Source organism: Varanus komodoensis, unplaced genomic scaffold (assembly GCF_004798865.1).
Source record: "Varanus komodoensis strain SLA01 unplaced genomic scaffold, ASM479886v1 scaffold5, whole genome shotgun sequence".
Taxonomy (NCBI): Eukaryota; Metazoa; Chordata; class Lepidosauria; order Squamata; family Varanidae; genus Varanus; species Varanus komodoensis.
The window spans coordinates 36,171,900-36,195,660 of NW_025336087.1; the positions used below are offsets into that span (position 1 = coordinate 36,171,900).

The 23,761-nt window shown below is 41.6% G+C and overlaps 1 protein-coding gene across 1 annotated transcript in view; it reads right to left on the reverse strand.

Moving 5' to 3' along the window:
- Positions 1–6,069: 6,069 nt before the first annotated feature.
- Positions 6,070–23,761, reverse strand: part of MARCHF3 (membrane associated ring-CH-type finger 3) — a 132,036-nt gene continuing 114,344 nt past the window's right edge. The window contains exons 4-5 of the mRNA XM_044446293.1: positions 17,493–17,702; positions 6,070–6,521 (exon numbers count right to left, since the gene is read on the reverse strand). Coding sequence (XP_044302228.1) covers positions 6,363–6,521; positions 17,493–17,702 — 369 coding nt within the window. The 3' untranslated portion in view covers positions 6,070–6,362. The remainder of the gene's footprint in view (positions 6,522–17,492; positions 17,703–23,761) is intronic.

Here is a 23,761-nt window from a genome sequence, read left to right on the forward strand (position 1 = left end):
TGCATTTGCCATAAGTAATTAATGAATCTGTTATTGTGAAATGCTGTGTTTTCCCTAGGCATTTAAATGTTTGCTGAAATTGGAAGCCCTGAGTTTCATTTTTGTGTTAGTAATTTACAATGCACATGGGCAAGTTATATTTAGAGAAGGCTCCAGTGTCACCTTTTGCTATATAATTGTGATTTGTAGTGAGTGTCTTGCTCAAAATTACTAATGGTCCATTGCAATACGTTTGCAATATGTTGCTGTATACATCTTGTTCTGGAGGGCAGCAATGTAGTGTTTGCACAGAGAATTGGTTCTCCAGGGCAAACCTTACTGCTTTTTAAAATTATTTTTTATATATCTCCTTTTGATTCAGAGTACTTGGATATGTTTGGACTATAGGCCAAAAGCAATCATTTTCTTCCAAATAAGCTTCTAGGAACAATTGTACTGAATATAAATTAGCTTTGCATTGTTCTCCCTCCCAACCCACTATCAGATTTTCTTACTGTATTGTATATTTCTTTGGATTTTGTTGCTTTAGAGCAGCATTTGATCTCCAGATTCACCCCACTTTTCCCAAGTTAAGTTGTCAAACTTCCACTGCAGTTATGTTGCCAAAATTTAAGACTGGCAATGGAAAGTACAACTTGCATGTAATTCCCCTCTAAGGGCAATTTGCACAGTCCAATTTCTGCTCTCCATCATGAAGTAGCAAGTTCTCTACTTTGCAGTGTATTCCTTCTTCCTTCTGCTAATTGTCAATGCTACATTTTCAGCTTACAGTATGCCAGTATTTATAACCTCTCCATATCTTCTTCCTATTACTATAAAAATGCTCGCAAAGTTACTGACACTGTTACTTTTCATACAGGGACATGGCCAGGCACAGATGATCAGGAATGGGGGACTCCACAGAAGGAAGGACTTTGCAGTTATCCCTTGGCTGAATTGTTCTTGTGCCCCCAGCATGGCTGTGTTGGCTGGGAATGATGGGAGTTTCAGTCCAAGAAGGGAGCTTTTAACTGTGCACCAGGAAAAGTATATCTGATCAGTTGTCTGGAGATAAGTGGTTTTCCTCCACAAGTAAGAGAGCAGGGTATGGAGAAGAAGCTGCTGAGTGATTCAGTCCTGCATCTTCTGAAGGCTGCAGAAATTTGTGCATACTTCTGAGTAGACATGCAGGAGCCTTGTCCAGCTGAAGTGGATTAAAATCAGTGAAAGTCATATTCAGCCCCCAACCACTTTGTCTTTGGCCTCAGATAGAATGTGCCCCCCAAGACCTTGGGATTTGGTCCTCAGGCTGAATGTTTCCTCACCCCAGTGTAGTGGGGGGGGGGTGGCCTTCTCAGACCTTGAGTTGCAAGGCCAGAAAGGAGGATTCTCCTCAGGTTTTTCTGAATTCAGGCAAAACTTGCCACACCATTGGAGACTCTTGTACAAGGGGCGTTCAATGTATTCTAGGTATCGGGTTGATTTGCTATTGATGTGGGTAATTTAATTATTTCATTAACTAATGACACCATCTGAGGGTATACATACAAAATTTCAAATAAGTGTGATCATTAGTTCCCTAGTAATCCTCAGTGAAAGACGACCATAATGACTGACTGCGACTATATTGAAGAAAATCGAGCACCGCGCTGTGATTAAGTTCCTTACAAAACAAGGAAAAAGTAAACAAATCATTCATGAAGAGATGGTGGCCGTTTACCAGGACTCTGCACCTTCATTATCTACTGTTCAAAAGTGGTCAAGTGAATTTAAAAGGGGCAGAGAAAGCATTGAAGATGACCCTCGCTCGGATGGGCTGGTTACCACCACTACAAAAGAAAATGTGAACAAAATTGAGGAACTTGTATTGGAAGATGTCCGAATAAAAATCAAAATGTTAGCAGAGATCACAAACCTATCCGTTGGTACCATATTTACCATTTTTCATGACCATCTTAACCTTTCAAAGGTCTGTGCAAGATGGGTGCCGCGAATGCTCATGGCGCCTCAGAAACAAGTGCGAGTCGAGTGCTGTAGGGAGTTTTTAGAGCTCTGTGGTGAAGATCCATCGAGTATTTTTGACCGGATTGTTACTGGAGATGAAACTTGGGTTCATCAGTATGACCCTGAAAGTAAGCAGGAGTCCATGCAGTGGCATAAAAAAGGTGCTGACCCTCCGAAGAAATTCAAAGTCACTCCATCGGCCGGAAAAATCATGGCCGCAGTGTTTTGGGACTCAAAGGGAATTTTATTGATCGAGTACATGAAAAAAGGTGATAGCATAAACGCAGCATCTTATGCAACCACTCTGCTTAATTTAAGAGAAACAAAGAAAAAAGGCGGGGAAAACTGACCGCAGGTGTGTTGCTTCTTCACGACAACACGCCCGTTCACACGCCGCATGTTCCGAAGTCTGCTGTGCGAGACTGTGGTTTCAAAGAAATAAAGCACCCACCCTATAGCCCGGACCTGGCCCCTAGTGACTATTACCTATTCCCGAATTTAAAAAAGATCTTTGTGGAAAGCAATTCTCCGACTATGAAGAACTCAAGGCAGCAATTAACGCAGATTTTTTGGACAAGGAGAAAAGGTATTTTTTACAGGGAATTGCAAAGTTAATTTCTAGATGTAATAAGTGTATTGAAGTTATGGGGGATTACCTTGAAAAATAAAAATTATTTGAATTTATTACTCCTTTTTCTTCATGCTGATACCGAGAATACATTGAACGCCCCTTGTATCATGGTCCGTGATCATGCACAGAATTCTACTCATGTTCAAGTGAATATGAATAGAGTGCCCCTTCAGGCCCTGTTCCTCAACATGGCAAGTCCAGGGATTGAGGGAAGGGCTGGTGCGCATGGGGGACACGGTGGGGGAGGGAAAATCAGCACACGCTCCTGCAGTCTTAGGGCTGCCAATACATAGTGAAGAATAGACAGCTGCATTTCCTCTCCGATGTCAACCCAGCTGTGGCACTCAGCTCACACACGCCATGCTAGACTCACCGATGGGATGCGAGTTGGGCAGTATGTTGGAGACATTTTAATGGGGTTTTGAGTTAAGAGGTGTGTTCTGAGCCAATTCTGGTTCTAATATATTGCTGGAGTTACAAAAACAACAATAAAAGTGTACTTCCACTCTAACAAGTTGATAGGTTTTGCCAAAATGTAAATTCTCCTGACAGTTGCTGTAGCATATCTAAAGGGCTCTAATACGTTTATAGATACTGATAGAAAAAGGCAGCTGGTCAAACTTGGTTGCTGAATTAGTTGATGATGCATTTAGCTAAATCCTAAATAATAATGCTGGTTGACAAAGCATAGTGGCTAAGTCCATCTAAAACCTAAGCAATATTCATTTACTCTGTATTCTCTTCCATTCCCTTTTTCTCTGACAGGACAGAGGTGTGGAGGGCAATTTCAATGTTTGTCAAATGTTTTGTGTTGCAATTGAGGGGAAAAAACCCTTGCAAATAAGCTATATGACATTATTTTGCCTGCAGCGTTTGCTGATATAAGCATGCCCACTTGATTGTCTAATTCAAAAAGAGGAAAAAAATGGAATTAAACACTGCATTCTTCCTCTTGGGGGAAGAGATAGTTACAGACAAGGCAAGCTGCCCAAGAATACAAATTTTAGCCTTCAGGTTTCAAATTAGAATTTGCCACAGTTGTAAGGCTGCTATAAACTTTTAGAAAGTGGGCTTAGCCTTGCTGCTATAAAGAAGTCAGATCTTACATATTTGCATGTGGCTTTACTTGCCAAGCTGACAATTCAGCAGAGCTGTAGTTGAAGCATCCTGGAACATGTCTAATCCTGAAGTAGCCGGGGCTTGGACCCAATGGCCTTCTGGCCCTTCTGACTCTACAATTCTATGATTCTAATGAGCTAGTTCTTGATTATCCTAGCAGGATGACCCCAACCCATTGTACAAAATGAACTTGGAGGACTGGGGTAAATGTCTATTCTGGTGAAGCTTGGTTCACTCAAGTTTTGCATTAATACTTAAACCATAAAACTGGGGTACTTCTCCCCACCCTGCCTTATCTTCAGAGAGAACTGCTTTTTGAACAACCTCTCCTGGTGGGCATGCAACAGATAGAGAATGCTCTATAGAACTGCCAGAACCTGTAGCCCCCTTAAATCCTTGCCTGCCCAGCTACCTGGTGCACACATAACAACAAGCCACCATGGGTGTTGGTCCCTGCAGGGCTACTCATCATGGTGGCAGCTGCTCTTCTGGAACTTCAGTGCATGGTCAGGGTGCACTGCAGCTTCTCATTGTGTGTGACCTGTGGAGATGGGTTACTGGAATAGCTGACAAGCCATCCCAAAACCATGAGCTCTTTTGGACTTGTGAGTGGCTTGTCAAATACCCCAACAACCCATTCTTACTGGGTGTGCACGTAATGAGAAGCTATGGCATGTCTCCATGCACTCAAAATGTTGGTCGTCATGATAAAACCTGTGGGGATTTTCACCCGCAGTGGCTTCTCATGGGAGAAGAGAGCCAGTATTTTAATGCTGGTGATTTCTACACTGCATCTCTCCACTTCAACATGTTTAAGAAAATGTAGCAATCCTTTTCCAACAAGTGAATATATGAATGGCACAGACCATCTAATACTTGGCAAAAGATCATTATGATTTGCTCACCTCTCCAGGTAGCACTGAAAAAATTCTTGTCTGAAACCCTGGAAAGCTGCTCCTGCTGAAGAGACTGAGCTGGATCAGCCAATAATCGGCCTTGCTGGACACATTCACGTCATACTAACCAAAGCTGGCAATGAGCCAAAGTGGGTTGGTTGGTGTCCAGAAAACACTCGATGCACCTGACAGATGATTGGGCTCACTGCGGGTTGTTTATGTGTCCTTCACCCTCAGTCTTCTCTGAAGTATTCCAGATGGCTCCATGGAAGGCCAGGTTGTCTGTACAGCTCCTGCTTCCCACCTGCTGTTTACAAGCCCTTTTTCACTCACCAAGGCCTTTACCCCCCTTTAATCCCATCCAAGATTGCACTTTATGGTTTGACTGCTAGTGACAGTCCCCTTAAGATGCCTAAGTGGCACGTTGGGGGGGGGGTCTGCCAGTGGTTAAACTTTTTTTTTTTGCTTCTGTGCCCACAAGATATGCAAATATTTGCACACTTTTTACAATGTCCACAGTTTCAAAGGTGTGAAAATAAAAATCCTGAACTGGGCAATATCCCAGGGGGTAGGTGTACCTGCTGTCAAAGTGCAGCAGGTACCAAACCTGAACAAACATCTAAAACTCCCATTGCTTTCCTGTGGCAGCTGCTCAAAGTGAAGTTGTCAAAGGAAAGGAAAGCCACAAGGGGTATTTATTCACAAAAGGGGGGAATCCCTTTCATGAACAGATCCTCATCTTTTTCTGTTTTGCCCTTGTGTTCTCAGGATTGTGAAAATTTTACTCTTTCACCCAACACCAGCTCCTCGGGAAAGTGTCAAAATTGCATCTTGTGTCTTTTTCAGGGAAAAGATATTTTGATAGCTGTTGGAGTGGATTGTTGCCTTTGAATAAGTCATCTTGTGGGAAACAGTCTGGTTTGATACGATGTGACAATCTCCATGGTGTATTAGTCATGGTAGGTTGTTATGTGAGCCCAGTCACTCTAAGTCAGCTGCTTGTGTTCCCATTGCTGCCACCCTTGCTTTGCATAAAGAACTCCACCTGAGTTGGTTGCCCAATAATTATTCACATAGAGTATTGAGTGTGTGTGTGTGTGTGTGTGTGTGTGAATGGTCAATCTATTTTTGCTTAGTCACTCAGCACTAAGCCTTAGTGTTTGGATACATAGTTCTAAAGAAATGAAGTGTGATCCAGTAAATTGCTTGACCTTTTGTTTTACACTTTGCAACACGCTTCATGAGGCTTCCACTGAAAACTTTTCCTTAAAGAACCATAAGAAACCTATATGTCTACATGTCATAATTCTGAACACTCTTATTTTAATGTCTCTTCATTTCCTGTAGAATCCCTCTAATTATTCTTGATTATTCTAAACTGGAGCAGGAGGGAGCCAGAATGGAAAAAAAATCATTTTCAAAGAAATAATGCTGCAAATGTGTTTTGCATTGTTTGCCATCATAGTTTAATCATTTTTAAACAACAATAAAAAAGTTGCATCCCTGTGATGCAGCTATCAACATATTGGAGGATTTCATACAGTATCTGCTAAATTTTAAACATGTTTGGCAGCTTAGCAAATATCATATGATCGCAGCATCCATGATTTCAATTGCAACAGTCATATCTTCTCCTGTGTAAAGAGTCTGTTTTTAAGAATGTAACACTACCAGGTTTGGGATGGATTCAGACCCCACATGTAGTTCATGGCCCAGGTACAGGATTATCACAATTAGACGATTGTCTCTTTCGAGTTCCTTTTGACTGAATGCAGGCCCAGCAAGGACTGCTGGTTTGATGGGATGCTGACTGACTTTGGGATGAGAAGAATAACTCTTTGATTGGTCCGACGCCATTCATTGTATAGTCTACAGTGGTACCTAAAGGATACCTGCAAGAAGAGCAAAGGGAAACCACATGACTGAGAAAAAGGAAAAACACACTGCAAACAAAAATAAGCAGCCATGGGCCAGAGTTGGCCTGCCTGGGATCCCAATCAGCTTTCTAGTGTTTCCCAAATAATCACACCATTTTTCCTCACTACAAATCATTTGGTAGTTTTCTGGTCTTGGTACTTTCTCCCCCATTCTAAAAGCGTGAAATGCCTCTAAGATTTACTTACAGCAGGAGCAGTGCTAAGATAAAATATGCTGGGATTTTTGTTATTTTGGCCCTGCCCCTTTTGTCCATTGCAATGTGGCCCTGAAGGGCATCACCAACATAAAATTTGGTGCTCAAGCTGAAATATCTGACACTGATGCTTTACAGGTTACAATGGTTGCCTAAGAGCTGCTTTTCTGTGGTTGCTTCCCATACTTAAGATGTGGCACTGCAATGCTGGATGCTGTGCTTGTGCTTTTTGTGCTCAAAAATGATCAGCTAGAAAAGATCTGCCTACATGGTGCCTGACCTTTTAAAATATTAGCAGTGCATGATGGGAATAATCACAGGGAAAGAACTCTGGAGGCTGCCATAATGCCTGAAGGGCAGCCATGCTGTGCAACATATAAGCCCACAGCAGGAGTTCAGAAAGCTCCAGGCAAATGATCAGCTCCTGTACCAGCACAGCCATAAACCCCAGGAGAGCAGTCACAGACAGGGTGCAACCTACCCTGGCTCATTTCCTCAGCGACTCTTCAGTGTGTTTTGGGCCTTGTACCCCACCCTTCACTATCAAGGTGGCATATGTCATAAAACTAATTCAGCAGTAATAAATCCACTGTGGGCAACGACTGAAAGCAGAGAGAGGCCACTAACCCACCCATCCCTCAAAAACACCATGAATTTTTAATTTGCCAGCAACTGCAAAAACACTGCTTATTAGATGCTAGAAACAAAATCCTGCCTTTTGAGAGTTGGTAGTTATTGGTGCAATCCAAAGTCCTACTGAAATAAAGTTAGGTATTCATTACAATTCTGTACCATCCAGTAGCCAAGGCTCTTTGGGCAGTTCACATGTGAAACATTAAAATGCAACATGCTAGTACTACCTTGGAAATCAAAGCTCTGAAAATAGCAGAGGGCGCCCTGCTGTTAGTTTGGATCTTAGAGCAAAGATAGGGGCAGCAGGCAGGCCTCTGCAGGGATTCCCACTTCTGAAGGAACCTTGAAGACTGGATTGGAGCAGGCCTTTAGTCCAGACTAGGTCTGAGGTCTGGAGGTGGTTCTTCATGATCCCTGTGCCTGCATGGAGCCTGTTGTCAGGAAGACCTTTTTATTTAAACATCATTTTAATTGTTAAAATATATAATCTGGCCAGGGCAACTTCTTCTTCCTTCTCTATTCTCCTCCTATATTCTTTATTCACTTATTTTATACTGTTAATTTTAACTTTATATGATTATGTGGGTATCCCAGCATATTCTTTGTATTTATGTAACTGGAGGTAATTCATTATGTTCTATTGTACTTCAATGTATTTTATTGTGTTGTAAGCCGCCCCGAGGCTTCAGCAAGGGGCGGCATAGAAATGCTGTAATAATAATAATAATAATAATAATAATAATAATAATAATAATAATAATAATGGCTGAACAACTCTGTTGGTGGGAGCCCCACCCTTTCCTGCTCCAGGTGACACGGCTGCACCATGCCCTACATACTCATATTAGGATCACAAAAGGGAATGTTTCTAAATGGCGATTCATCATAGTAAATCTGCCCATGATACTTCATTGCAATGTAAGTGCAATGTTCTTGAAAAATAACAATAAACACAAAGAACTGGGAAAATGAGCACAAGGTGCTGCAATCTTCATGAGAGGTGCCCCATTATGCTTCTCCCTAGTATTTTACAGTGCTTTTGCATGCATCATGAAGCTCACTGTCAAGATTACTGTGAGGATAAAGAAGTTACATGTGAAGTTCTCTAGACAGAACTTGCACTAGTATAATATTTCACCTTTTGTCAGGCTGGGTAGTAGTATCTCCTGCCTTGCTCCCAAATATCTGTTCACTATTACCTAGATACCCCCCGGTTTTGAATGCCTCCTCAGCTTAGGGTAAATTCACTGTTCACTTAGGGTAAATTCACTTGAACCAAAGTTTCTAGCTCTTCAAAGTTCCCCTTAAAGTTTGGACCTTTTCCACCAAAGTTTGGGAAAAGGAAATAAATATAATCAGAAAAGAGTTTCTATAGGTTTAAACATTATTACTAATTCAAAAGCACTTAATAGATACAAAATACATGAACTTTTCCCCCCACTTCCTCTATTTCCGTACAACATGTCACACATATGACAATTGCAGAGATGACGCACAAAGGGTAATGATTTGGATCACTTGATTACAGTTCCATGAAGTCAGGAATCCTATTCTGAATAAATGGAATCACTTGTGAAATAAAAGGAATATCAGAACCCACAATTTTAAATGTTATTTAGGTATCTGGGTCATTATTCTTCAGGGCCAGCCCATGGGGTAGGACAAAGCAGGTAAAGATACCTGCTCCAGGTGGCACTGTGGATAAACACAGGAACTGGCATCTGAATTCTACAGAAAGACTTTTCACAGGGTTGTCTCTGACCTGGGACAGTGTATGTGGGATTCACTTCAAGAAAAACATGGCTAGAAAGTGGTGGCCTCATAAACTATTTCTAATGAGATTCAAGTGATTAGGGTTTTTAAAAAATACCCTGCAGATTTAAAGAGGCACAAGGGTACTCTCACAAAGGTATTGGAGCTTCCCTATGCAAAACTGCACATTAACACGGTACCTCCTTGCAAGAAGGTGAACCATTATGCTGCAATTAAAACAACCCTGGGCTTGAGTAGGGACTAAGTATGCCAGCATGAAAGCTAGTATAGTTCAAGACTTCTTTCAGGGGCCTGAAGCTGAAGGAACAAAGGGGCTGAGGACCTCCTCTGCTAGCTCCCAAAAGCCATATTTTCCCACAACCACCAGCGAACTACTATTGGCAGGGCATCTATATCAAGGGAATGTTCCACAGGTGTCCCAAGGAGCCTTCGGCGGCGGTGTACAGGCCGGCCAGCAGCAGGCCTTCCTTTCCACTGGTGGAGCAGCCTTTTTATTACATCCGCAGCTGGACTGAATGGAAAATCTGGATGAACGGTCTAATGGTCCCTCTAGAAAAAGCACAGTTTCATCCTGAGTTTTCCATAGAGACTCAAGCAAGGCTTTTCCAGGAATAATTGCCTGTTCGCTTGTTTCAGACATTTTCACAGGCTATCCTAGTTAAGCCTGACAGCTTGTTTGCAACAGGATCTTGCCTTCCGGCAATTCTAAGTGATGTCAGCTCCTGACTTTCAGTAACCATCAAGTAAGACTTGAATTTTGCCCAGCTAGTTCCTCCTGCCAACAGTGGTGATGTTGCTAAAGTGTTAGGGAAATAGTTCACAAATAAATTCAAAATTCGAAACCTAATCATTTCTAAAATACCCTTTGTTTTCTGAACTTTTTTGATGAAAGATTTTGCAATGAACTATTCAATAGTTTTGGAGTAAAGTTATTCTGTGAAAACCTGCTGGAGCTAAGCTAACCCGTTCTTGAGAGCTGCCCTAAAAGAAAACAAAAAACAGAATCCTGTACCCAGGAGCCTTCGTGCTCTGCACAGAGATGGGATGTGAATGTTCATCAAGGAAACAGTGATGAGATTCATTCAAAGGAATGGGCAGCAGTCTCCATGGGAAAGAGAGACTTTTTTTAGCTCTTCTGTAAAGTGCAGGTCCCTGTTCTGAAGATACTTGTTTCCATTATACTTCAAAGTTCATTGAGCTACAGCAGTAGATGGGTTGCCCAGTTAGCAGTTTTTTAGGTATCATTTGGGGTCTGTCACACCTTCTAATAGTTACAAACGCCCCTAGGGTAAAATATTATGAAAGGTGGTATCTAAAAGACATTGCTACCTCTGTAATCTAGGCACTACCAACTGCTGATTTCCTCTACATTAGTCTTCCCCAACCTGATGCCCTCCAGAGGCGTTGAACTGAAACTTCCATCATTTTTATTATGGAAGTTTGGAGAGCAACAATGGAAGATGTTCTGGAGAGTTTGTTCTGCAGTAACAATTAATGCATTTGCATTACAACACTCAGCATGATCCTGGAACAACTCAGTAGCACTGGACCTCTCTGTGGGTATCTCAGGGTCAAAATTATCTTAGAAGCCCAGGTAAGAAGACTCAGCAAAATAACTCAGTTCAACCTATGGGTTCTGTGGGGGGAAAAGATTCATCCAGCCTGCAAAGTAGCTGATGGATTGCAACTATCTGAAGCAGAATTGTTAGCATATTTGAAAAACTATCAGTCTAATATCAGTATCAAACTTAATTGACTCTTAAAACTTAGTGTTATTCAGAGTTTAAAGTCTAGCCGCTTTATGTAATAATTTGGGCACTTGCGCGCTCTCTCTCTCTCTCTCTCTCTTTCTCTCTCTCTCTCTCTCACACACACACACAGAGAGAGAGAGAGAGAGAGAGAGAGACAGACAGACAGACAGACAGACAGACAGGTTTTTTTCAGCCAAGCCCATTGCAGTATACACACTATCCTGTCCTGTTTTGTTGATGCTATTTATATTTGTGTTTTACTGCTTTAATCCATCGTAGATTGTTTTGAAAGATGCTTTCAGTGCAAGTTTTCATAGAAAAGTGAGATTTAAATCAAATAACTAAATTAGGTTTCATCATGAAACCTTCATGCCGGCATAGGTCTGAAAATGGTGACTATGCCCAACAATTAAATGGCCTGACCTATTTGTAGCAAGAGTGCTGATTAATTATTAGCATTCCAATGCTTGTTTGTCTATTTTATATCCTGCCTTTCTGCCAAAAATAGCACTCGAGGCAGGTAGCAGTTTTAAAATACAAACTACAAACTTTAAAAATATAACATCCATGCAAATGAAAACTACAATGAAAGAACTAAACACTATCCAACTAATTAAAGCTCCCTTCAGTAATGAACTAGTTTACATGTGACCAGAAAATGGGCTGCTAGCCAATGAAAAACGTGTACTAATGGAGTCAAATATTCCCTCTAACTGTCTATACTCAGCTGAAGTTTCCAAACACTTTTCGAAAGCAGCCCCATACTAAACACGTAGTAGCCTACTAAGATGTAGGTAAGGCTAGATGTAGGTAAGGCTTGGCCATGGCTGGATCAAGCATCTCTAGGAATGAGCACAGTTGGTGCACTAACCTCAGCTGTGCAAGAGCATTTTGGGGCATCCTGATTCATGGCTGAATCCAGGAGTACCCCAAATGGTGACCCTGAGTTTTCAGGGGAATATTGCCCCATCCAACTCAGTTTGAATCCTATTCTCTGGTCTGGCTTTTCACTCCATCTCATTTGGATTAAGTTTCAATTTGTTTGCTCTCATCCAGTATAAACACCAACATCAGCCCCTGATTTTGAACTAAAGCAACATCCTTCACGTGGGAGAGATGAGTTCTTTGCTGAGCAAAGTTGCAATGGCCACCAGTGTGGTGTCTCACCCTCTGTCCTTGTGAATTGTTGTGAGAATGTTGCACCACTGTCTCCAGATAGGTCAATCCTTCTAAGCAAGCAACAGACACCTGGACCTAGTTCAGGCCAGTTAAGAACTAAAATCCAACAGAGGGCTGGATAGAAACTGCAGTGGGACTGGAATTTTTCCCAGTCTGGAGGCAGCCCCGTTGGCCAAAAGGAATGTGGCTCTCTTGCCAAATGGCAGATCATTAGAGCAAGCTCCTCTCTGCCAGCAGAACACGTGAGCCCAACGACACTTGCATGCGTGTGATGGCTGTTTCACAGTCTGCAGATCAGATGCAGAGGATGATGCAGGAACAACCCCTGAATCTCTGCTTTAGGCTGCTACCCCATTTTGCACTACCTGTATTTGCCATGGAGATAGTGTGGACCCATAGCATCCCACCACTGGTGCTACCTACACAATTTGGCAATGCATTGCACAGTTTCCAATGCTTCCACCAAATATGTTTACGATCACAGTGTATCAGTCCTCCCGTATATACTACATTTTCTGATTATATTGCCAGTTATGCATTCTAACAGCAATATACATTCCCTATTAAACTGGGTCCCTGCTGTTACACAATGAACATCTGAAACCTCTTCCACTATTGTGCTGGGTAGAACATTGCCTCATTAATATAGCCCCCTCCTGCTGAACTTAATAATAGAGTAGGAACAAAAGTAGATCTCCCACATGGCAGGGAAGATAAACAATATGCTGCCATGCAACCAATACTGTATTCTAAGTACAAGGATCTGTCTAGCATGGATATTCGGGTTATTAACACAGTATAAACAATGTGAAACAGGTCTTAGAATATGCAGCTTCTTGATTTCTGCTTCTGATTTTTTAAAAAGCACTTTCAAAATTTCAGCATTGCTTTAAGATACAAACTATTCTTAGGAGGAGCCATGCCAGCAGATAAGATGTTAGTCTCAACCTTTCAAGCGCATATTCACCTGAGCCACAATTAAGAGGCAATAGAGTATATTCATTGGGTAAAGAGGATTTCACAGTAATTAAATGTTGCTTTCCAGATAACAACTCCTAAATTGTTCCAAATCCCTAGCACCTTGGGAGAAGTTGCAATAAAATTTAGAAGTATGGGGCCCTGACAGAAACTTGGCTATTCTATATAGATACAGAAATTTATAATCTACAGAGTATAGCTGCACAACAGAGAAACTTCTCTAGATGTTATAAGCAACCACTGGGAAAAGGTGTGCATATACTTTGATCCCTTCTGTATGTCGCAGCAGTGGAGAAAATGGTGATTTCTGCCAAACAAAGCTATATAGGCTCCTTTCCCCATTGTTGCAGCACAGCTTTTCAGAAGCATCTTGCCATTTTTGAACTGCTATTTAAACACAACTATATAGGCCTATTTGTGGGTGGGTGGGTAGAGCTGCTTCACGAGATTTCAGGGGTGAACTGCTGGGTAGGGGTCCTGCCGCTGGGACCACTGTGGTGAATCTTGACAGAGAATTTGGTGAACATCGTGCCTGAGAATTTGGCCAGGGAAGCAGGGATGCAGCACACAGCTGGTTCTGGAGGGGTCAAATTACCCCTGGATCCCAGGAAGTTGCTCAGTTCTATTCTAGACAAAGGAACCCTTTCACAATCTTTTTCTTTAAATAGCTGTTTTCTAGAAAGAAGAGAATTGGGTATAAAAGACTGACTACATTAATGCTTACTAAAGTACTTGCTCCAAAATACTTGCTCCAATGTGCCTGCCTCAGAACTGCTCCAGACATGCTTGCTGCTTACAAATACTGTCCCTTGAGGGGTATATACAATTCCATCTGCATCAACAGATGGATTTAAATGAAGGCAAGGTCAGTCACCATGATCCTGATGGGTATTTGCATCAGCTGTATGCCAGGCTGTCCCTTGCTGGATTAGGGCAACCTAGAAGTGTTGATTAATTAGAAAAACCCAACTTGAGGTTAGAAATTTATTCTGAAAGGTAAAACCTTTCAAACAATGTTCATTCTCCTGGGCAGCTGGTTCCTGTTCAGACTCCTTTTCCCAAAGCAGCATCTCTTGAGCCCCAAGAGCAATTACTGGCCTCTCCTGCAGTTTCATACAGTCAAGTGCTATTGAAATAATTATCAATAAGGAGAAACAAGGAGAATTAATTTCTGTTTAGGAGCAGTTAGCTTGTCAGCTGTGCAGCTAAACCCCTAAGGTTATGATCCACTACCACTAATCCATATACAGCCATCTGTAGCTTTTCTAGGATAACATTGCAGCCAAGGACTGAAAGAGAAAGAAGTAAGAGATCCCATGATATTAGTTGAGGGAGAAATGCTGCTTTGGCATTTTTGTTTACTTATAAGAAAACTTCTCAAAACCAGGCAATATAGGTGAATTGGGACAATATGCAAACCTCTCTTTCAGAAATTCTTTGCTAGTTATAAGGAGAAGGCAGCTATGTCATGGTCTGCTATCTAGGTCTTCTGTGAGACTTTTTCTGTGGGAGAGTGCATCAGGTCAACCTGAAGCGGATAGAGGGTACAGTGCTGCACATGGGTGGAGAATCAAGTGAGTCCACAAGGTCTACAAAAAAAGGAAACTGAGTATCATCCACCCAATAATTTCACTCAAACATTATGAATGCTAGGCAAAGAAATGGCAGCCAGTCTAAAATTAAATGTTGTAGTTATGCAGATGTTGCAAGCTGACAGACACTGGTGTCTTTTTGCTACTTCGGAACTCTGATTTTATTAACTTGGTCAGACAGTAAATACCAGAGAGAAAAGTGTATGCATTTTTAAAGACCACACAATAAGGGGTGTGAGAAGCAGAGCAATGAAAGTGTAGAACAAATATAACCAAATATGAGCCTTAGAATATTTGTCCATTCCAATGCTTTAAAGCAGGAGGTCGGGAAAGACCTAGTATGGGTGCAAGCAGCATTCAGAGAGATGAAATGTTCTTTAGCACCAAAACAAAACATGCTTCCACGCACGTTGTCTACTGCCTGGAGGAGGTGGCATACTCTAAGTTTCGCCTGAGGGTTGTCCAAAGGCCAGTGCATATAAAGAACAATTTAAATTGAAAGGCAAAATGTTAGGTTAAAAAATTCAGGAAATATTGTCAAACTGGGAGAGGCATATGGAAGCCAAAGAAAATAATGCAAGAATGACCAGTGGCAGGATCATGAACGACACAATCCTATGCATTTCTGCTCAAAAGTAAATCCTACAGAGTTTAGCAAGATTTGCTCCTGAGAGAATGTGCTTGGACTGGCAGCCCTTTTGTACTGCTCCAATTGTTAAAAAATAATGATCCAAATACAGAAATTGACCTGACAGCAAGTTAGTTTGTGGCATATCAAATAGGAATGACCATAGTTTGCGGATGACCTAACAGGAAGCAATAGACAAGCAAGCTACAGAAGGGAAGCAGAAGTGGATCACTCTTGTAACCCGTGCCCACTTCCAAAGGGGTGGCTAGTTACTCATTTTCCTGCAGTACAATATGAATCCCCTGGCATCTTATGGACAAATGGCCTTATTGTGGCATAAGTTTTTACAGGCTTGAGCCCACTTCTGCAGCTGGGGGAATGTAAGTAGCAGTTCTGTAAATTTATACATGAGACACAGGCACCACAGCAACAAGCCCCATTGAACTTCCCCATATGGGTAACTCAAATGTGACATCTACATTAGTTTATATTTCTTGTATTTTTATACTTGTATGCCGCTAACTATTTCAACAGGCATCTCTAAGCGGCATTTCAACATTAGCTGAAATATTCAAGTAGCATTATTCTGTCCTGTATCAGCATTCACACGAGGGTAGTAGAAATACAGCTTCAAAAGAGTTTTTAGCTCCACATGAAAACACTCATGGCCTTGCTGTGCCTCTTTGCCACAGGAGCAACTCCTCCCTTCAGGCCTACCCATCAGAGTAGGATGCCTTTCAAGGGGGAATATTCAGTGTCATTTGTCCACATCTGTGCAAGAGGCTGGCAGTCCTTTGGAAGTCAAAAAGGCCAGAGTGGCAAATTAAAGTACAGTCAGCCCCCGCACCTTCATGGGGGTTAGGCACAGGACCCCTGCAAAAATGGAAGAACTGTAATTATCTCTAGCCAGTCCCCAAACCTTAACTCTTAATACTGTTGACCATACATGTACTGGATTGCTTCCCCCTCCCTCCCTCTCTTTCTCTTTGTGTGTTAGCCTACATTGTTGATACATACACCTACCAGTTAATTGAAAAACATTTATAATTGTAAAAATATCACTCACCTTAGGCTTATGTGAGGAATGGAAGCACTAGAAGCACTTCACTTTGGACCCTTGATTACAGTTAGTGTTATATTGCACTTTAAAGATGCAAAAGGATGTGACAAATGTTGAGTTAAACCACACAATGAGAGACAAAACACATGAGGCTGCCTAGCACTGAGACAAAGAGCGTGGTGTTCTCAAACGGAGTGCATAGACTGCAGGGTTTTTGTTTTTTTTTTTAGCATAGTCCGCATGCATTTCTGCAGTAGGCCACAAAACTCCAAAACAAAATCCCATTTAATTACTGATGAAAAACTTGAGAATGATCAAATCCATGAAAGTTAACCCAACAAAAGTCGAGGTTCAACTGTGTTCTGTCTTAAATAAATGTAGGATCAAGCTGCTAGCCTTCTGCTTAAATTTCAGAAGCAAGTTCAGTCAGTGTCACGAGTCACAGCTGTCTAGACCAGGAATACAGGCTGTGTTTCGAAATGTGTTAGAACATACCCCATTTTGTGTTTCAGGCTGCATTACAAAATGTGTTACAAAACACTGTTTATCACTGTAACAACATTATCTCTGTGTAACCTAGGTTTGCTTCCTACAATGTTAAATTATCACTTTCAGACTTGTTTCCAAACCACACTGAGCCTTGCAAAATGTTATCCTTTTGTCACCCCATATCAAAGGAAAGAGAACCTTTCCGATCTGTCCCACTGTTGTTTGTTTAAGAGCATTCCAGGTTGTTCCTGCACAGTGTCAACAGAAGACTAGTTTAGGAATGATGAGAAATGCCTTGCGCTTCTCATCCTGAGGCAACTTCAGCTGTTTCATGGAATTCACATTGGGATGAGAAAGCATATGTGTCTCAAGCTGGGGTTTTTTATTTATTTGTTTTTTGCAATGCCACTCCAACAACCAAGGGAAAAGAAAGCATGTGAAGTAGGATCCCAGAGACATGGTTGATAGGAAAAGATAAATCCCTCTCTTTGCAAGAGGAAACCATCTATTTCTCCTCTAATCGCTGATCGTCATAATACATGACTATTATGCTGCCTCTTTTCCACATGCTTTCCAAGGTGATTCCATGGCCACATTAAGAGTCATCACTTTCTACTCTAAATAAAAGTTAAAACAAAGGAGTACTTACTAGTGTCCAAAAGAGGTAAATTGTGAAGAGTGCGACAGTGAGTGCAATGAGGCCAACAGCTTCTAGCCTACTACTAAAGTGCAGGTGATCCACAGCTCCCCGCAGACACAACCAGCCAGAGATGGTAGCCAAAGGTGTTATAAACAAGAAGCACACCATGTCCCCAAACAGGGTTCGTTTCTCATGCTGGGGACCCGGGTTTCTTAGCCACTGTGGAAAGAATTAACACACAGTAAGTCTCAGCAAAGGGAATGCTTTCAATTGGTACTTGACTCTTTCCATAAAGGTCAGAGCTTCCTACATTTCACTGTCTTTTAATGTCACTGTCTACCCATTTGTAAAATGAATGATATTTTAAAAAGCCCAAGCCCCAGATCATTACAAAGGAAGAGATGGGTAGAATATACATATTTCTTCATCCAAAATGGTACAGAGGCTAGGACTTGGCTTTGATCTTCTATTTCCATTAACGGTTTTAATAGCAAGGGTCTCCATTTGTAGTGCCCCCCCCCACAGACCTTTTTTGGATTTGAATATTTCCAAAGAACTGAAAATTATTTTAGTGCTTGTAAATACATTTACAGCATATAAAAGCACATGATTTCCTCCTCTTAAATCTAGACCTCCTCATGGTTTGTCTGTAAATGCTGACTTTTACTCACAAAAATTCAAGTCAAAACACAGTAATTTAGGGAATGCACTCAGTGGTTTTATTTTGAGGTTTGATGTAAGAATGAATGTCAATGTTTTTTGCATCATAAAGTCTGTTTTATATTTATACACTGGTAGATGTAGGTACAGGCTAGAGACTATTCCAGTCTTTATAGACAAGCCTGAAGGGCAGAGGAGAGAGAAGCACAGTTGTTGCAGATGCCAATAACCTCCTACTAATTGTTTCAAAGTTAGATAAAATACATTTGATTGTTACAGATTACCATTTAAAAGCCTCAATTTATAATTCAGGTATTTGGGTTGCACAAATAGTGTTTCTGAACAGCAACGGCCTTCATTTTCTGTGAACCTCTCCTAGTGACCAGTCCTAACATACACAAAATTCCAAACTCCTAATCTAGTCTATCAGTGTTATTCATATTCAATTAGAGCCACACCTTGACAGAGATGATTAAAGAGGGACAGCAAGGAAGAATTCTTGCTTAATTATATCCCCCATCCAAGAACCTTGAGGTAACATACATGGTACTTCTCCTCTCACAGCATCCCTGTGAGACAGATTAGGTTGAAATTATTACTATTTAATATTACTTATTACCTCAAGGGTTTTGAGAATTATTACCCAGCCTTATAGCAAGGAGCTGGATGCAAATTAAAGCCTGGAATGGACAGATGGTGACCTGGTCCAGCTCCTTACTCAGTATTGCAAAGTGCTGTTTGGCATGAATGGTGTGGCTGCAAATTTAGTTTTCTAATCCAAGGAATTTCTCCTGTGTTGGTGAGATACTAAAGGTATGATACAAAGGCAGTAATAACTCTCTACAGCTGTATTAGAAATTGAAAAGAGAGAAAAGGGCATAGTGTAGGACATGAAAAGCAGAAATGTCACAATGCACAAACAAAATAGAAAGGGTAAGTTGGAAAACAGAGTGGAACAAATAAATGTTTCACCTCCCAAGAATGTAGCAAGCAGGTCTGCTCTACAATGAGATGGAGCTCAAGTCAGTTAGGTTTAGAGTAGTCTCACTGAAATAACCGGGACTTGCCATGACTAACTAAAGTTCCACTGATTTCAGTGAATATACTATAAGTAAAGATTCAGCTACATAATTCGAAAGATTTGGGTTTAGATATGTTATAATGGCAGCATGCTTCTTCCTGTACAAATCACCACCAACAACTTGTTGCATACTAGGAATCAAGGAATGTTTATGAATACAGTACAAAAGTAGAACAGGAAGTATAACAAGAAAACATCTTGCTCATGACAGAGAGCACACAAACCTACCCATATGCTAACAACTGACGGCATCCTCCAAAGGAAGTTTAGAGGGTGGTCAAAAAGGGGGGGAAAAGAAAAGGAAAAAGAAGAAGAGGGATTTCTTGATAGAGACCCTTGACTATGGAACGATCTCTCCCACTGAAGTCTGCCTGATGCCAGCATTGACATCTTTCTGGCACCAGATTAACATTTTTCTCTTGTCCTAGGCATTTGATGGGATATGATGGGGCTTTTAACATCAGTTGTTCTATCCGGCCCTATTTTGGGCTGTTTGAATTGTTTTTAAGTTTTGTAAGTTGAGCTGTTTATGTTTTAAAAATTTTGTGAACTTTCCAGGGAGCAATGGCTACTGGGTATCAAAATAAAATTAATAAAGCTGATGATGATTTTCTAGAATTGTCTTAGTTGCTGATTTATCCCACAGTTCGATTTCTTGTATTAGATGGAATGAAGCAAAGTTCAGACAGGTGTTAAAAATAATAGACAGACTGCAGTATGCAATCTCCAAGTGTCAAGAACTGTTCATGTAAAAATGATCCATGCAAACTTTTAGAAGAACCACCCAGATAAATAGATCTTCTAAAAAAGATTATTGTTAGCAAAGCAATTTCAGTCCACCGCATAAATTCTAACATTCCTTTTAGGAATCTGGCAACAGAGCCAGAAGCTTTATCACTAGGCCATCCAGTGTGGAGCAGGATCCATCTTTTGATGACAAGCTGCAAAATTAGAGGCTATTTTGAAGCATTCTAGCATCCCCCTTGCTCTATGGAATGTTGCAACAGTGCATTTTGCTACATTTCATCACTACAAATAGTTGCATTACTTTACAAATATGCTTAACATATTCAACTGGATTGTACCTGGAGAAATATTATTTAGATTCATTTCAAGCTTAAGGCCAGGTTATGGAACAGCAACTGTTTTATTCAGTTTGGTCCCCCGCACAGCTTCCCCATGGGTCTTGTCCCCACAACCTTCATCCCATAATTCTTTTCTCCAGCACCTCCAAGTCATGGGACCCACAGGCACTATGGGGAAAGAAAATTGAGATGGTGGGTTAGCAGCAACCCACACGTGTCACTTTGCAGCCACCCAGCATAATTCTATTTTAAGAAAATCAGGATGGAGTCAGGTGGGTTGCAGGCAAGATATTTTGGGCATAATTATATCTTGGACAGTATATTTGGGACTTGGACTCTAGGAAAATGCAATGGTTTAAGCTAACCAGTAACAAAGAATTGGAAAAGAAACAGTCTGCAGTAATGAAGGAGGACAGCCAACTCTATTGCCACTGTGAGAACCAAATTATACTTCACCAGGGAACAGTCATGCTGAAATTTCTGCCTTTTTTGAGCTAATTCCAACCAATTAACTGCATTCCTAGCCATAGACAACGAGATATCTGCGAGAGATTGTTGCAGAATTGTCAGAGTCTCGATACAACATCACTGCTTCGACACCATGGAAATAATTTATAGAGAGAGGGGAAAAGAGAAAGCAAGAAAGACAAACCTAAAGAATCTCCGTGCCTCTCTCTTATGAATATTATTACTGCAAGACAGTATGCAAAATATCAACTGAAAGTACACTTTCAGAAATGTAGGTTTGACATTTACCTCAGACCAACTAAAGAAATGGCTGTGGTAAGCTGCACTTGTAACAACTAATAATGGTTCAGCAGTTATATTTTAAGCATCTTATCTCCCTCTCTTGACTCAGGTTTACATTTTGAACATGGGAGCAACTCTTTCAATGGTCGAGTTCACACATCACACTAAGCCACGCCATGAAAAGCCCTCAGTGGCTTGGCAGTTTAGGCAATTCATATTATGCTTGATGAACTGGGCCAGCCATGACTTGTTCCCCTCATAATTCCCCCTCAGTCCTCCAGTTGTCTCCGGCACATAGCCCAGCTACCTCTGAAGCAAAAGCTGCATTCTGTGCTCCCTTGTGAAGCAGCAGATTTTTTACGATTCTGTGCTTGGTGTGCCACCATCGGCTCCTGCTGGAAAGGTTTCTGATCCCTTCTTCATCCCATGATAGACAACACCTGCTTAAACTTGTTTTTCTGATTAAACATGCAAACTTTAAAATGCCTTTTCATGTTTCTAATTAGTTGTTTTCCTTGCCTGCCTGAGCAGTGCCTTTGTTCATCCACCTTCCCTCCTCACCCATAGAAATGGCTCTCACTCAGCATCTTATGCTCTCTCCCCTCTTCAACTCCCCAGGAGTTTTAGGCCATTCCTCCCACATCATTCAGTGAAGCTGCTTTAACTCACCCTCCCTCCTGCCTTTGGAGGAAATGCGCAGTTCCCTCCAGACAGGGAACTCTCATTTCACTTAGGTTGCCAAATTTCCCCTGCCACTTTCCTGTTACACCATCACAAGGCTTCTGGTCTCATACTCTGCAGGAGTCCCTGGACCTGTGGACATATCCAGAGACTGACGAATGTGCCAAATTTAGTCTCAGACCTGAAATGCACCTGGTCTGTTGGACTTGCTCTGCCTTGGCCAGGATCCTGAATGCATCATGAGCCAACTCCTATGATGCTTTTATGGAGGGCTTTGTGAGAAGACTGGCAGAGAGGACTCACTGTCTGTCTCCATTGCGGGATCCATGCTGTTGTATGGAGAGCAAATCTCTATAGCAAAGCCTGTAAAAGGAGCTGAAGCAACTGATTTTCCAGGTATTAGTTCTCCCACACAGGCAAGGTGTATAGAACAGGCAGTCCCCGGGTTACAAACAAGTTCTGTTCCTGAGAAAATTGAAATTTGTTTTTAAGTCGAATTTGTATGCAAGTTGGATCACATATAGTAGTGCCTCCACATTTGTGGGGGTCAGGAGCCCAGGAAAAGCCATGAGCAACTCTATGACCCACCCCACCCAAACTCACCTGCAGCTTCTCTTTAAGGCAAGGAAATACTGGAGACATTTCCCTCTCCAGATGGGTGGGGAGGAAGGACTGCTTGGAAGGCCTTCCTCTCTACCCTTGAACTTCCTCTCTCTTTGTGGTGGTGTCAATTTTCCACAGTAATCTTTTTAAAAACTAATAGGCTCTATGGCAATTTGTTCCTAAGTATGGGTTGTTTGTAACTTAGGTATCTGTAACTCAGGGACTCCCTGTATAGATAACGGGGAGAATAGATTAGGGATTTGGGCATTAGGAGGAATGAGCAAGCAGCAGTGGGGAAATGTCACTGAAAAGGGAGCACTGTTAATACTGGTACTTGAGAGCCAGTGTGGTATAAAGGTTAAGAATGCGGGACTAGGACTCAGGAGATCTGGGTTCTTGCTCCCACTGAGCCACAGAGCTCACTGGCTGACTTTGAGCCACTCACAGACTCTCAATTCAAGGTACCTCACAGGGCTGTTGTTGTGAGGAGAAGGCTGAGAAGAGGAGGAGGAGTAGAATTAGGTAAGCCACACTGGGAAGGGAGAAAGTGGTATATAAATACAATGGATGAATATTGACCTATTATGCAAAAGAAAAGAAATGTAACATGCAGCATCATATTAATGGATTGTATAATATGAAGTGTCAAAGGACAGTGCAAGATAGTTTCTTTAATAAATTAGAGGATTATGCTTGAAGGAAGCCTTTTGAAACTTTGCTGCATGGGAAAGGGGAAAGGGTGAGTTGAAGACACAAATAGAACTTGCAGTGACTTCAAGGTCACTGTGGAGATTACACACAGCTGCTCACATGGGTAAGTAAAGCCCAGTTCACTGTCATGTGAAGTGGTGAAAGACTGGGAGGTGGGGAAGGAGGATGGCATAAGGAGTGCGGAGGACCCAGGCTGCTGCAATGTAATACATTGCTAAGAAAATTTCACCAACCAAGATCACGTGCAAGGAGAGAACTGTCATTGTTTTTGGCTGTTCTTACCCAAACAGTAAACACCACTTGTCAGCAATTAATAATAAGCTCACCATCAGGTTCAGGCAATATGATAACACACCATGAGGATGAACAACCCTATAGAAACCATGAGTTTTCAGTGAAAATCAAATCATCCTGTGGAGAACAAGCCAGGTTCAGACAACCTAAACGGCTTGGGTCCGGGATACCTGAAGGAATGCCTTCTTCCCTATGTGCCCTCCCACCCCTTGAGATCTGAGGCAGAGGTCCTGCTCCAGGAGACTTCCTTGAAGGAGACTAGGAGGGTGACTACCCAGAGGACGGCCTTCTCTGTGGTGGAGCCCTGACTATGGAATACGTTCCCCAGGGAGGTTCGAACTGGTGCTGACATATTCTTTTCAGTGTCAGGCGGAACCCTTTTTATTTTCCCATCATTTTAATGTTTAATTGAT